This window comes from Pseudorasbora parva, chromosome 3 (assembly GCF_024679245.1).
Source record: "Pseudorasbora parva isolate DD20220531a chromosome 3, ASM2467924v1, whole genome shotgun sequence".
Taxonomy (NCBI): Eukaryota; Metazoa; Chordata; class Actinopteri; order Cypriniformes; family Gobionidae; genus Pseudorasbora; species Pseudorasbora parva.
The window spans coordinates 23,429,080-23,441,249 of record NC_090174.1 but is presented as its reverse complement, the minus strand read 5'-3'; the positions used below and the strand labels follow the sequence as shown (position 1 = coordinate 23,441,249).

Below are 12,170 nucleotides of genomic sequence, written 5' to 3'. Positions count from 1 at the left end.
ACACATTTGGAGTAGGGGGGGTGGTTGTAAGCTGCTCATCCCAAATAAGGGCAGTGACGTCAGTGGCGTCCATGGGGTTTCCTTGAGTGTGCCGGGCGAGAGAGAAACACCTGTGTCAAATTAGTAATTAGAGATTAAAGCTATAAAGGTATGATGCTTTTGTTGTTTGGGAGGGCTTTTTCTGTGAGTGCTGCTGAGTTCCTTGCCGAGGCTGCCGTGTCGGGACGTGGGCTGAGGATTGTTCCTGTTGCGTGCGAATAGCTGGGAGGGATAGTTTGTAGTATTGGGGTTTTCCCCTACTAAGTTGGGCGGCCGCCGTTGATTTCCCCGAACGCTGTATCCCACGTCCGGTAGCGGGTAAGGAAGCCAGCAGTACACTTTTATTTTCACCGCTGTAGTGTTTGATGTGTTTTTTTAATGTATTGAGATATATATATATATGGTGGTTGTATTGCCGGGGAGACTTATTTCATGTGTGTGCCAATATTGGTCCCCCGGCGCTTTTTGTCTGTAAAGTGAGCGTGTGTGTGCAGGGGGTTTGAGGGCAGGTTATTATCTCCTAACGCTCCTGTAGGTTATACAGCTCGACGAAGGCTATGTATTTGGCCCGAGTGGTATCGATGGTCTGAGTGATATTTGGTGTGTATTTATTGGTGTTATTTAATGAATTGATTATTTATGCTACGGTGAGGTTTTGCGGTGTAATGAAATCATGCATGTATTGTGATCCTAGGAATTAATTGAATGGGTTTTTTTATAATAACTGTTGAGACCCCGAGTTAAATATGTTCCTGCTTGTTGATGTTGTATTCTTCTTATAGTTAACCTTGCTGGGTATTAGTATTATCAATTAACAAATTTCCAGTGAATTGTACCTATCTTTATCATGTAAACCTGGCGCCCCCTGAGTTTTAATACCTTTGTCCATGAATAAAATTGTTATATTTTCTCTCTTGAGTACTTGAGTGTTTTCTTGGTTATTGAGCCCACAGTAAATTCATGGTCCAGTAGAGAACCTGTGAATTAACCTTTCGTAGTAATTGGGGGTGGGTTACACTATCATGAATTTTGTCCACAGCAGTATAATGTTGTCCAGTAGGGGGCGGATAGTACCTGATTGTTTACGGAAAAGGAAGAGAAGCGATTTCTTTAAAAACTAACGTGCATACAGATTTCTCTGTGATATAAAACGGAGTTCAAATGTTATGTGTAAATTTACATGTTAGCGGTTTCATGTGCGGAGCGGACATCTCGCTAGAAGAGACGAAGAAGATTTGGCCTATTTTCAACCTTCGTCGTCTTTAACAGTCGTTTTGAAACTCTTCTGCCGTCTCTGGCCTCTGGATGTAGAAACATGTTTATGTTCAGTGTGTTATTATTGTTGGCGGTTTATATGAACGCGTATCTGAACGGGACATCACATGACAGGCCAAACATAGTTATACTTATGTCGGATGCCTTCGTAAGTTACTCGTTTTAATACAATCCATTCACGTCTCAACTCTCCCGTTTACTAACTTTGCAGAAATACTGAGATACTGGCTGTTTTTAGAGCTGGATAAATATTATTTTATTATTATTATTATAAATAGACCACGTAAGCGCTTACTCTTTAGCCCTGCATCCCAATGTGCACACTAGTACTGTTACTAATGCCTACTATGTAGGATGGATAGTGCTCATTGAGATGCAGGCAAGGTTTTAGGACATAATCTGTGTTGTGTGACTTTTGCTTTCTTATTTCTAAAGGATGGCAGGTTAACTTTTCACCCTGGCAATACAGTTGTACAGCTGCCTTACATCAACTACATGAGGGAAATGGGTACTATTTTTCTCAACTCGTATACTAATTCACCCATTTGCTGTCCTTCAAGGGCAGGTAGAGTATTAAGCCTCTGTTTATTGAAATTTATTGTGCACCTAACCTAGGCACCTAACATAGAAGGTGAACATCTTGGTGTCCATAAGTAAATGTTTGTGTTGGCAGCTATGTGGAGTGGACAGTTTGTTCATTTGACTCAGGCCTGGAACAACTATAAATGTCTTGATCCCAATGCCACTACATGGATGGACATCTTAGGAAAGAGTGGATACCACACTCATAGAATGGGGAAACTAGACTACACGTCAGGAGATCACTCTGTCAGGTGACTTTTGTATAGCCTCAAAAATGTATTTGAACACTTCAGCTGCACTATAAATGTAACAAAATTTTGGGTTTCAATTTCAATGTTAAAAAATAAACTTTTCTATTTTGAAATGTCATTTATTCCAGTGATGGCATAGCTGAATCAGCATCATTACTCCAGTATACAGTAGCACATGATCCTTCAGAATTCATTGTAATATGCTGATTTTGATTTCTGGGAACCATTCTTTTTTTTTTCAGGATTTTATTTAAAATGATTTATATCTATTTAATATTACTGCCACTTTTGAACAGTTTAATGCATCCTTGCTGAATTGTTTGTTTAAAATATAAATCGTGCTGACCCAAAACGTTTGACATGTAGAGTAAGACTTTTGATGACAAAATATCTAATTAAGTGGAATTTATTTTTATGAACGATAGCTAAAGTATACTTTTCAAGCAAAATATTTTTAGCATGCTTTAAAAAATTATAACACAATACTGTTTCTTTCTCAATTCCCTTTAACAGTATAGAAAAATGCTGGACTCCTCCAGTATAGAAACTGATGTATTCAGACTCATAGTCGAAAAACTCAATCGATATCACATCAGTCATGCACTTCATATTCAACAGGGACTGTTTATGCTATTATTACTTTTGAAACCAACAACTTTGTTGTACACAACTCAGAATGCTGCTACTGGTGTGCAATAATCATTGTATCATCACCAATGATGCACTTCATTAATATTCACTAGTGTCTGTTTACATTACATTAATATTACTTGTGCAATAATTACCATTATTCATTTATTTTACTTTACCATTACTTGAGCAATACTTTATCATTACCTGTGCACTGTTTCTAGACCTGTATGTGTCTTTGGTCTGTCTATATTGTCATTTTGTCTATTTATTTTTATGTGTATCAGTACTTTTATGCTTAAAGGTCCACATAGAGCCTGGAGTAACTATTTTTTTTGCTGTACACTCCTTGTTGTACAGTCTGAATGACAATAAAATGACTGACTTGCATACTTTCTACAACACCTGTTGTTAGTCATGATCTCTATGAACACCTCTCTGTTGTTCAGTAATCGTGTGGAGGCGTGGACCAGAGACGTTCCATTCCTGCTGAGACAGGAGGGCCGTCCGGTCACAGATCTGGTGGGTGATACGTCCACGAAGAGGGTGATGACTAAAGACTGGAACATCACTGACTCTGCGGTCCAGTGGATCCGGCACACTGCTGCATCTTTCGCCCAGCCATTTGCACTGTACCTGGGTTTGAATCTTCCCCACCCGTACCGCACAGACTCCCTGGGGCCCACAGCCGGGGGTTCCACCTTCCGCACCTCCCCGTATTGGCTAAACAAGGCAGGTTGCTTGACTTGCTTTGCCGGATATAATGGAGAAATTGATCATGTGTAAATGTTAAGCAAGAATTAGAGGAGATGTGTGAACATCGAGCAGGCAAAAAGCTCAATGAGGGTGTTCAACCACAAGATGCCATACCACATCTCCACATAGAAAAATTATTGCATCTTTATGCATCTCTCCAAATCTGTAAATGTTAGATTCTAATGCAAAGAATTTCATTCTGCTCTTAATCATTGGATTTGAATCCAAAGAATCAGAAACTAAACAAGGCTTGTCTCATAATATTCAGCCAAACGATTTATGGTCCTCATTGAATGCAATGGTATTTTTTTTCATGTTATGGAAGTCAATAGGGACCAATTTGGTTACCCACATTCTTCAAAATTATCTTATTTTGCATTCAACAGAATAAAGAAACTCACAAAGGTTTAGAACAGGGGCCTGTTTTCATGATGGTAGTTTAACAAACTACATGATTAGTTTTGAGTTGACAAAACCAAACCAATGTATTAAGGCTTCGTTGGTCCCATGATGCTGATTCTCAGCTTTCTCTGTCAACTCTGATCCTAAATTCAAGAGTCTAGCTGTGACATCAGCAGTGAACAGCCAATCACACACTGTTGAACTGAGATTAACTCGCGAGAGAAGCAGTGAGATTAATTTCTCTCTTCTGCAGAATATTACATGATTGAAAAATATTAGGAATTAAAAAAATACACTGCAAGAAGAAAAGCTGTCTATGAAAGAGGACAACTTAAAGAAAAAAATAGTTTACGTCAATGCAAGTAAAAGTTATGAAGTAAATGAAGAAAATTGAACATTTAAGCCCAATAAGCTTCTTTTTTAATAGTTTTATTTATTGATTTTAAAGCTTATTTATATCACTTTATATAGGCTATTTTATTCATTTTAACAATGTGCCTATTAATGAATGATTAACTAAAATGATAGATGTGTAATTGATTAAGGGTTTAATAATTACACCAATTATATCTAAATCATTTAAAATTAAAATGATTAATATCATGAATAAGCATTGTTAAAAGCCAGACGCTTTAGTCTTTAAAAACTATTTGCTATGTAGTGACCTTTCATTTGGAGTAGAAACAGGGGAGTGACTTTATTGCATTAGAAGTTTGTGACTTTACTCGCAGCTGATTGGTCCAATTTCAGTTTGAGATCTCTTATCCAGAACATAACCTTCCCCAGAGCAGGTTAGCTGTAGAGCATAAGTTAATATGATGATGAACACTGCTAAAAGCCAAACTACTTTAATGGTACCTAAAACACAGGATTGGCACAAACTAGGCTTAAACAAATCTGGCTAGCCAGCTAAACCAGCTTCATGGTACAGGCCCCAGTTCGAGGGTAATTGATGACAATATTTTCATTTTTTGCTATCCCTTTAAAACAGCCAGTGCGGATTTATGTTGTACCATTTCACAAATGGACAAGCAGTTATTAAACATAAATATAAGTGTGTTAATAAATGTGTATAATATTTGTGTACAACAACATTTTTAAAATGTTAAATTCATACTGCTATTCGGTGTTCAATGTTATTATTAACTATGGTAATTGAAATAAAGCTTAAATAATAAAATATAAATATTAGATGAAAACATAAACTTTTGAAATATTGCCTTGTCAGCTTGCTAAAATATAATTACTAAAAAATAAAATAAAAATAAGTGCTCATTTAAGATATTAAAAACACTACAATAGTATATAAATAATATTAATATAACACTATTACAAAAACACAATATAATTTTTGTATATTTTGTTTTATTATAATTATTTTATCCACTACATGGTACAGTAACTGTCACTCCCACAGGAAGTTTATCTGAGCTGCTGTGACATTGACTGTGTTCTCTCTCAAAGGTTTCTTATGATCAAGTGTCTGTTCCGAAGTGGTTGCGGTTTGAAGATATGCACCCTGTGGATTTCTACTCCACCTTCACCAAAAACTGCAGTGGCCACTTCACGAAAGAAGAGATCAGAAAGATAAGAGCTTTTTACTATGCCATGTGTGCTGAAACGGACAGTATGTTGGGTGAGCAGCTAGATGCCTTATAAATGCTGTTTTGCCACTTGATTTGTTTTACGTCATTCTGTGTTTGTTTGTTTTAGGTGAGGTGATAGCTGCTCTTAGAGACACTGGCTTACTGAATAGGACAGTCATACTCTTCACTTCGGATCATGGGGATCTGGCCATGGAACACAGGCAGTTCTATAAGATGTCCATGTTTGAGGGCAGCTCTCATGTCCCTCTGCTTATAATGGGCCCAGGAGTGAAGTCTAGCTTTGAAATCAGTCTACCTGTATCACTAGTGGACATTTATCCCACTGTGCTTGGTAAGGCTGGGAACTGGGAGCTCTTGTAGTGTTGTTTTGTTATAGGCTTAGGTTCTTTGTGGTTGTTAACAGTTACTCAAAATAAAGCATTTGAATCTTAAGAAAAAAAGGTTTATAATTCAGCCCAAAACAAAATACATTCAAAATGTATCTAATACAAACAATACTTGAATTCCAACACAGGCACACCTCATTATACTGGATGAGGTGCTGATTAGGTGATCACCTGAACCAAATCTTATTTAATAAGGAAAAGTATTTTAAAAAAACACTTCTGTGGTCATCACTATCCTCTTGCAGTAGGACCAGCTTGATGACAAAAACAGTGCTAGTAGTATCTCAAAACTTTGGAATCAAAGAAAAAATAACTATTATTGACCATGCCAAAAAAGTAGAAAAGGAAAGTTTTGAGTGAGGAAAAGAAGGGTTCAATGCTGGCTTTACTGGCAGAGGGATACAGTGAGCATTGGGTTGCTTCTATCCATAAAATTTCACAGACGGCGCGCTCATAAGAACAAGGTCAAGCAGCAGACATTTGGGACAACAAAGCTACAGCCTGGCAGAGGGTGAAAATGACTCTCCACTGACCAGAATGACCGCCGACTCAACAACCGTAGTATGACATCAAGTGACCTACAAAAAGAATGGTAAAAGGCAGCTGGGGTGAAGTGCACAGCAAAGGTCGGTTCAAAACAGGCTCCTAGGGACAGGGCTGAAGTCGTGCAAAGCTAGAAAAAAGCCCTTCATCAATGAGATGTAAAGAAGAGTCAGGCTAAGGTTTGCAAGAGACCATAAGGATTGGACTGTAGAGGACTGGAGTAAGGTCATCTTCTCTGAGGAGTCCAATTCAGCTTTGTCCAACACCTGGTCTTCTAATTGTTATACAGAGGCCTGGAGGGGCCTACAAGCCACAGTGTCTCGCACCCGCTGTGAAATTTGGTGGAGGATCGATGATGATCTGGGGCTGCTTTAGCAAGGCTGGAATCGGGCAGATTTGTCTTTGTGAAGGACGCATGAATCAAACCACGTAACAAGGTTGTCCTGGAAGAAAACTTGCTTCCTTCTGCTCTGACAATGTTCCCCAACTCTGAGGACTGGTTTTTCCAGCAGGACAATGCTCCATGCCACATAGACAGGTCAATCAAGGTGCAGATGGAGGACCACCAGATCAAGACCCTGACATGGCCAGCCAAATCTCCAGACCTGAACCCCATTGAAAACCTCTGGAATGTGATCAAGTCACCCAACATCAATGTGAAAGACTGGTGGAGAGCATGGCAAGACGCATGAAAGCTGTGATTCAAAATCAGGGTTATTCCACCAAATATTGATTTCTGAACTCTTCCTAAGTTAAAACATTAGTATTGTGTTGTTTAAAAATTAATATTAACTTATTTTCTTTCCATTATTCGAGGTCCGACAACACTACATCGTTATTTGTTATTTGGACCAGTTGTTTCTTTTGGCATAATAAATGCTCTAAATTACAATATTTATAAATGGAATTTGGGAAAAATGTTGTCAGTATAGAATATAGAATAATATAGAATAAAACAAAAATGTTAATTTTACCGAAACTCATACCTATACAAAGTAAAGCCAGAGAAACTGATAATTTTGCAGTGGTCTCTTAATTTTTTTCCAGAGCTGTATATATTTTAACAGGTTTTTAGCATGCATGTAAATCAGTAAAACTACTACATTGATGTATATAAACTTGTAAAAGCAACAAAAGTTTTTAAAGAAGTATTTACATTTTGTTCAGCAAGGACACATTGTTACAATAAAGACAATGTTATAAAAATATATTACAAAAAAATGCTTTTCTTTTGAACTTTCTGTTCATTGATAAATGTAGCCTTGGCCAAAATAAGATAATTCTTTCAAAAACATGAATAAGAATACAATTTAATAAAAATAACACGTATTACAGATTATAAATAAATGCATAAAATGCAGCTGTCATTTCAGAATTTTTGATTTTTGGGATGAATTATACTACCCTGAAAAAGTTTTCATCTGCTGTGTTTGTGTTTTTGTTAGATCTTGCTGGTGTCCCAAAGCCAGGGGGCCTCAGTGGTCACTCGCTGATGCCTCTGGTTTCTGGGGTCAGCGTTCAATCTGAGGAGCCTCATCCTGGCTGGGTGCTCAGTGAATATCATGGTTGCAATGCCAACGCCTCCACATATATGCTGAGGATTGCCAAGTGGAAGTACATCACATATGCCGATGGCTTGACCGTTCCCCCACAGCTTTTTAGTGAGCTTTTCTTCTCATGATAGTTCTGCTGAAGATATAATAAAACACATGTTCTTTTGCTTTAGTATTCTGCACAACAAGGGATGTGATGTCCCTGTGATGAGTGTTACATATCACAACTGTCCTAAGATAATGATTTTAATGTTCTTTCCACAGACTTGTCCAAAGATGAATCAGAATTGAGAAATGTTGCATCCCATTTTCCTGATGTATGCCAGGACTTGGACAAGCTGTTACGCACAATTTTGGATTACCCCAGTGTCTCCCAAACTGTTCACCGCTACAATAAGCAACAGTTTCTGGAATGGAAGAAAAGTCTAGGGGACAGTTACACCCAGGTCATAGCTAATCTGCGATGGCATATTGACTGGCAAAAAGATGCCAAGACCTATGAGAGAGACATTGAGGAGTGGCTGTCAGGGTTAGATTGACCATTTGAGTTTATAACTGTCCATGATCAGCACAGGAGATTCATGGTTCTATTAAGAAAATAAGAATAGTGTGGTCTGCAGAAGAGTACGTTTACAACGATGTACTAAAAACAATACGTTTTTTCCATACAGAAAAAAATGTTGTCAAAAAGATCCTTGTGAACACAGATCTGCAAAGACAACAAAAAACGCTATTAGGTCAGTAGTTGGCAATGTCACTGTAAAGAAATACTGTGCCTTTAAACTGAACACATAATACACGTGCATGACATCACTGTTTTCACAAATTTCTGTTTTTGTAGTTTACACAGACAGGATAACAGTATACTTTGTTTAAAAAAAAAACATGCACTTTGAAACCCATTTTCAAATGTTTGTGTTTTCAGGCCTCCAAAATGCAAATGAACGGCCAAAACAAAAAAAGCTTTCCGTATTTAGATGAAAATGATGTTTGTGTGAACGGCCGTGTCAAGGCTAAGTAGAACTTACTATAATTACAGTTGCTTAAATAATTGCACTCTATTTTCTGTGTGATCTGATTTTATGATTTTTAATGTTTTAAAAGATATGGATGTAATTATTTAAATAAAGGCACTACCCTAAAAGTAATATGGTGTACAGTGATAGGATTTTTTTAAATAAATATCTTAAAGTCATTATGAAAAGCAAAATGGACAATATTTTTATATGGAATTTTGCTGTATTTATTTTAAATGGTTTACCCATGCACATTGTGTGTGTGTGTGTGTGTGTGTGTGTGTGTTTTGTCACTGTGGGGACCTACATTGAGGTCCCCATGGGTACAACAGCTTATAAATCCTACAGAATTAATTATTTTGAAAATGTAAAAATCCAGAAAGTTTCTTGTGTTGGGTAGGTTTAGAGGTAGGAGTAGTTTAGGGGATATAATATATGGTTTGTACAGTAAAAAAAAAAAAAAAAAAAACATTACATCTGTTTTCTCTAAAGTACTGCATAATTCAGAAAAATAAATCCATAAAAACAAATCATTAAATAAGTAAAATTTATTTGATTTAAATAAAATAAGTAATAATATAATTTTAATAATACAATGCATATAATAAAATAGAAACTAGTACAGATAGGCTTGATTTATGAATAATGACCATCTGTTTTAATCCCCTTTATGCGCTTTTGTTAGATTTTGATGGATTTTGACAGAATCCTGGAGTAAACAAGTGGAGATGAAACATGGTTTATGTAATACTTAGTACTACCGAAAGGGGGTGATATTAAAAGTCAAAACTTTAAAACCCCAGAAGATAAACGTGAAATGTGTGTCTGTGTACTAGCGACAGAAGACACGGTATGTATGTGCCAGACCAACAGTGTGTTTTTTGCTGTAGACGTGCGGTATTTAAGGTTTACTTCTATTGCAACACTGGTCACGTGATTCTCTTGGAGTACGGCTCAAGAGTGGCCCTGAAGACATAACTCTAGCGATATATTGAACCCGTCGCTGCACGTCGTCATTAGTTTGATCAGAGGTTAGATACTGGAGTAGGATGGGCTTTCGCACCTGGCACTTTTTACATCAGACCTTAAGCGATTTCAGAGCTAGTATTGGTGTTTTGTCTGTTTAATTCATAACAGAATCTAGTTCAAATTATAAGCGGGACGATCGTGGACTTTTTTCATAATCATTCCTGATGTCGGACTGCAGCTCATCGGGTTCAGATGAGGATTTGGACCCGGAGTCAGAGCTGTTGGACGAGCTCGGCGGCACGCTCAGCAAGGTAATTTGCGATGACTGTAAAAACACTAACGTTACAGTTTTCCAACTTTTATTAGTGTTCGACGGTATTTAGAGTTGGTGTTGTTGACATTAAGGTTAGGGAGTTAACGTACTTTCTTTCGTTTGTTTTAATGTCGCAGCTTTTTGATGGGTTTTTCGTGATTGCGCACGTTATCTACACTAGCAATGCTATCAGCAACATGAACTATGTCTAACCGAGTCCTAAGTGTCATGTTCTTTTGAAAATAATATTTTCAGTGAATCAGGTGGACCGGTTTGGTGACTAGTTCTAAACGAATTGGACTGAATCGGTTCGTTTGGTTTTTGAGTCAATAACTCGTATGTAATCATAGCTTTCAGGCATGTCCAACTCCAACTAACTAGCAGTGTTTGGAGCTGTTTTGTTACAGTCTATCTATCTGTGGTATGGAGGAAACCTGCAGAAATTAAAAATAAATAAACTGATAGATTATATATTAAGTTAATACGTTTTTAATAAGAAAAAAATAAAATGAATAAGTGACTTGGCAAAAAAAATATTTTTATTCAATTTAGCGTTTATTGTAAGTGCAATTTACTGTAAATTACTTTTGCTAATGTTTTACGGGGTTATATGGCCGTAACCAGCTATGAGGTCACCGGTCCGGACCTCGGTATTTCCCTGAGGTGTAGATAATAAATATTTTGAAATAATTGTCTAATAGTATTAACACCACTTTAGTGCTGCAAGGACCGAACCAAGAGCACAGAACCAATTGAGCTTTTCATCGGAACTGCGGCGGTTTGTCACCGCTCATCAAATTATTATATTTAAGATGACCAATCAAATCAATCAAAGTTGGCGGGGGGGCTACATTCACAGAAGATGCTTAGCGCGAATTCCAGCTCAACGCTTCTTTAAACGGACATAAAGTGTGAGTGTAGCTAAACTTAACATTTTATATTTGACAGCTGTTTTAGGATAGATATGTATCAACTGATAAAAATGTCTAAATGTTACCGTTTTGAATAAAAAATAGGCTTATATAATTTAAGTGATTCATGTAACTAATGTAATTTTTTCTAATGTAACACATTTTGTCAATGTGAGGGGAAAATAAACATTAATGAACCTAATTAAAGGAAACTATTAATGAACCCAGGTGGGGTACAGTGTAACATGAGCATATTACATATTTTGTCACTAAAAATTCAAATTAAAAATATATGTATTTATATATATATTGAGTTTGACAGCAAACACATCGTAAAATACAGCTATACAACATAGTTCAAAACATATTAATTGATACTTTCTGAACATTGACTCTGTGTTTATTCACCTTTTTCTTATGGTTTCAATTCATAAAAGTATAGAATATAATTTATATTTTTGGGGGGCCTTTAAACGTCTTAAAAATGCACATATAGCTCAGAAAAATCTATATTTTCTCGGGGGAGTATTCCCCTGAACCCGCCTAATTACCTCAAATGTGAGACCTCACTGATTTTAAAACCCTGCCTATGCCTCTGATGGCAATGACAAATTAATCACTGATTGTTTTTTGTTCGCTGAGTCGCGGAATTTTTTTTTATTTGATATTTTAGTTAGTCAACAAAATAGCAGTCATTAGCACAGAGACTTGGCATTTTGGGGAATGATTTTATTTACATTTTATTTAGTCAGTACATAACATAAGAATTTCTGCTAAATAAACCCATTAAAATACTGTAGCTTGAATAATGTTCATAAGTCACCATCGTTGGGGGTAGTAATGCATTACGAGTAACGTGAGTTACGTAATAGGATCAGTTAATTTTCTCAAGTAACTAGTAAAGTATAACATTACTTTAAAATTCCCAATGAAATCA

At 36.6% G+C, this 12,170-nt stretch overlaps 2 protein-coding genes across 3 annotated transcripts in view; both read left to right on the top strand.

The window, feature by feature from the left end:
• Nucleotides 1–1,108: 1,108 nt before the first annotated feature.
• arsk (arylsulfatase family, member K) lies at nt 1,109–9,172 on the top strand. Its single transcript, XM_067438198.1, has 8 exons — nt 1,109–1,462; nt 1,750–1,879; nt 1,988–2,147; nt 3,227–3,509; nt 5,400–5,571; nt 5,649–5,873; nt 7,917–8,132; nt 8,289–9,172. Exons 1-8 carry the CDS (start codon nt 1,355–1,357, stop codon nt 8,561–8,563), a joined length of 1,569 nt encoding a protein of 522 aa, XP_067294299.1. The 5' UTR covers nt 1,109–1,354; the 3' UTR covers nt 8,564–9,172.
• A 676-nt stretch (nt 9,173–9,848) lies between these two features.
• cert1a (ceramide transporter 1a) overlaps nt 9,849–12,170 on the top strand; it is a 56,217-nt gene continuing 53,895 nt past the window's right edge. For both annotated transcript variants that reach the window (XM_067438196.1, XM_067438195.1), the window contains exon 1: nt 9,849–10,320. In XM_067438196.1, the coding sequence (XP_067294297.1) occupies nt 10,234–10,320 (87 nt within the window). In that variant the 5' untranslated portion in view covers nt 9,849–10,233. The remainder of the gene's footprint in view (nt 10,321–12,170) is intronic.

Coding starts and splice junctions, on each gene's coding strand:
- arsk (XM_067438198.1), top strand. CDS start 1,355: ATGTTTATGTTCAGTGTGTTATTATTGTTGGCGGTTTATATGAACGCG. Junction 3,510..5,399: donor CCCCGTATTGGCTAAACAAG/GCAGGTTGCTTG, acceptor TCTCTCTCAAAG/GTTTCTTATGATCAAGTGTC. Junction 5,874..7,916: donor CATTTATCCCACTGTGCTTG/GTAAGGCTGGGA, acceptor TGTTTTTGTTAG/ATCTTGCTGGTGTCCCAAAG.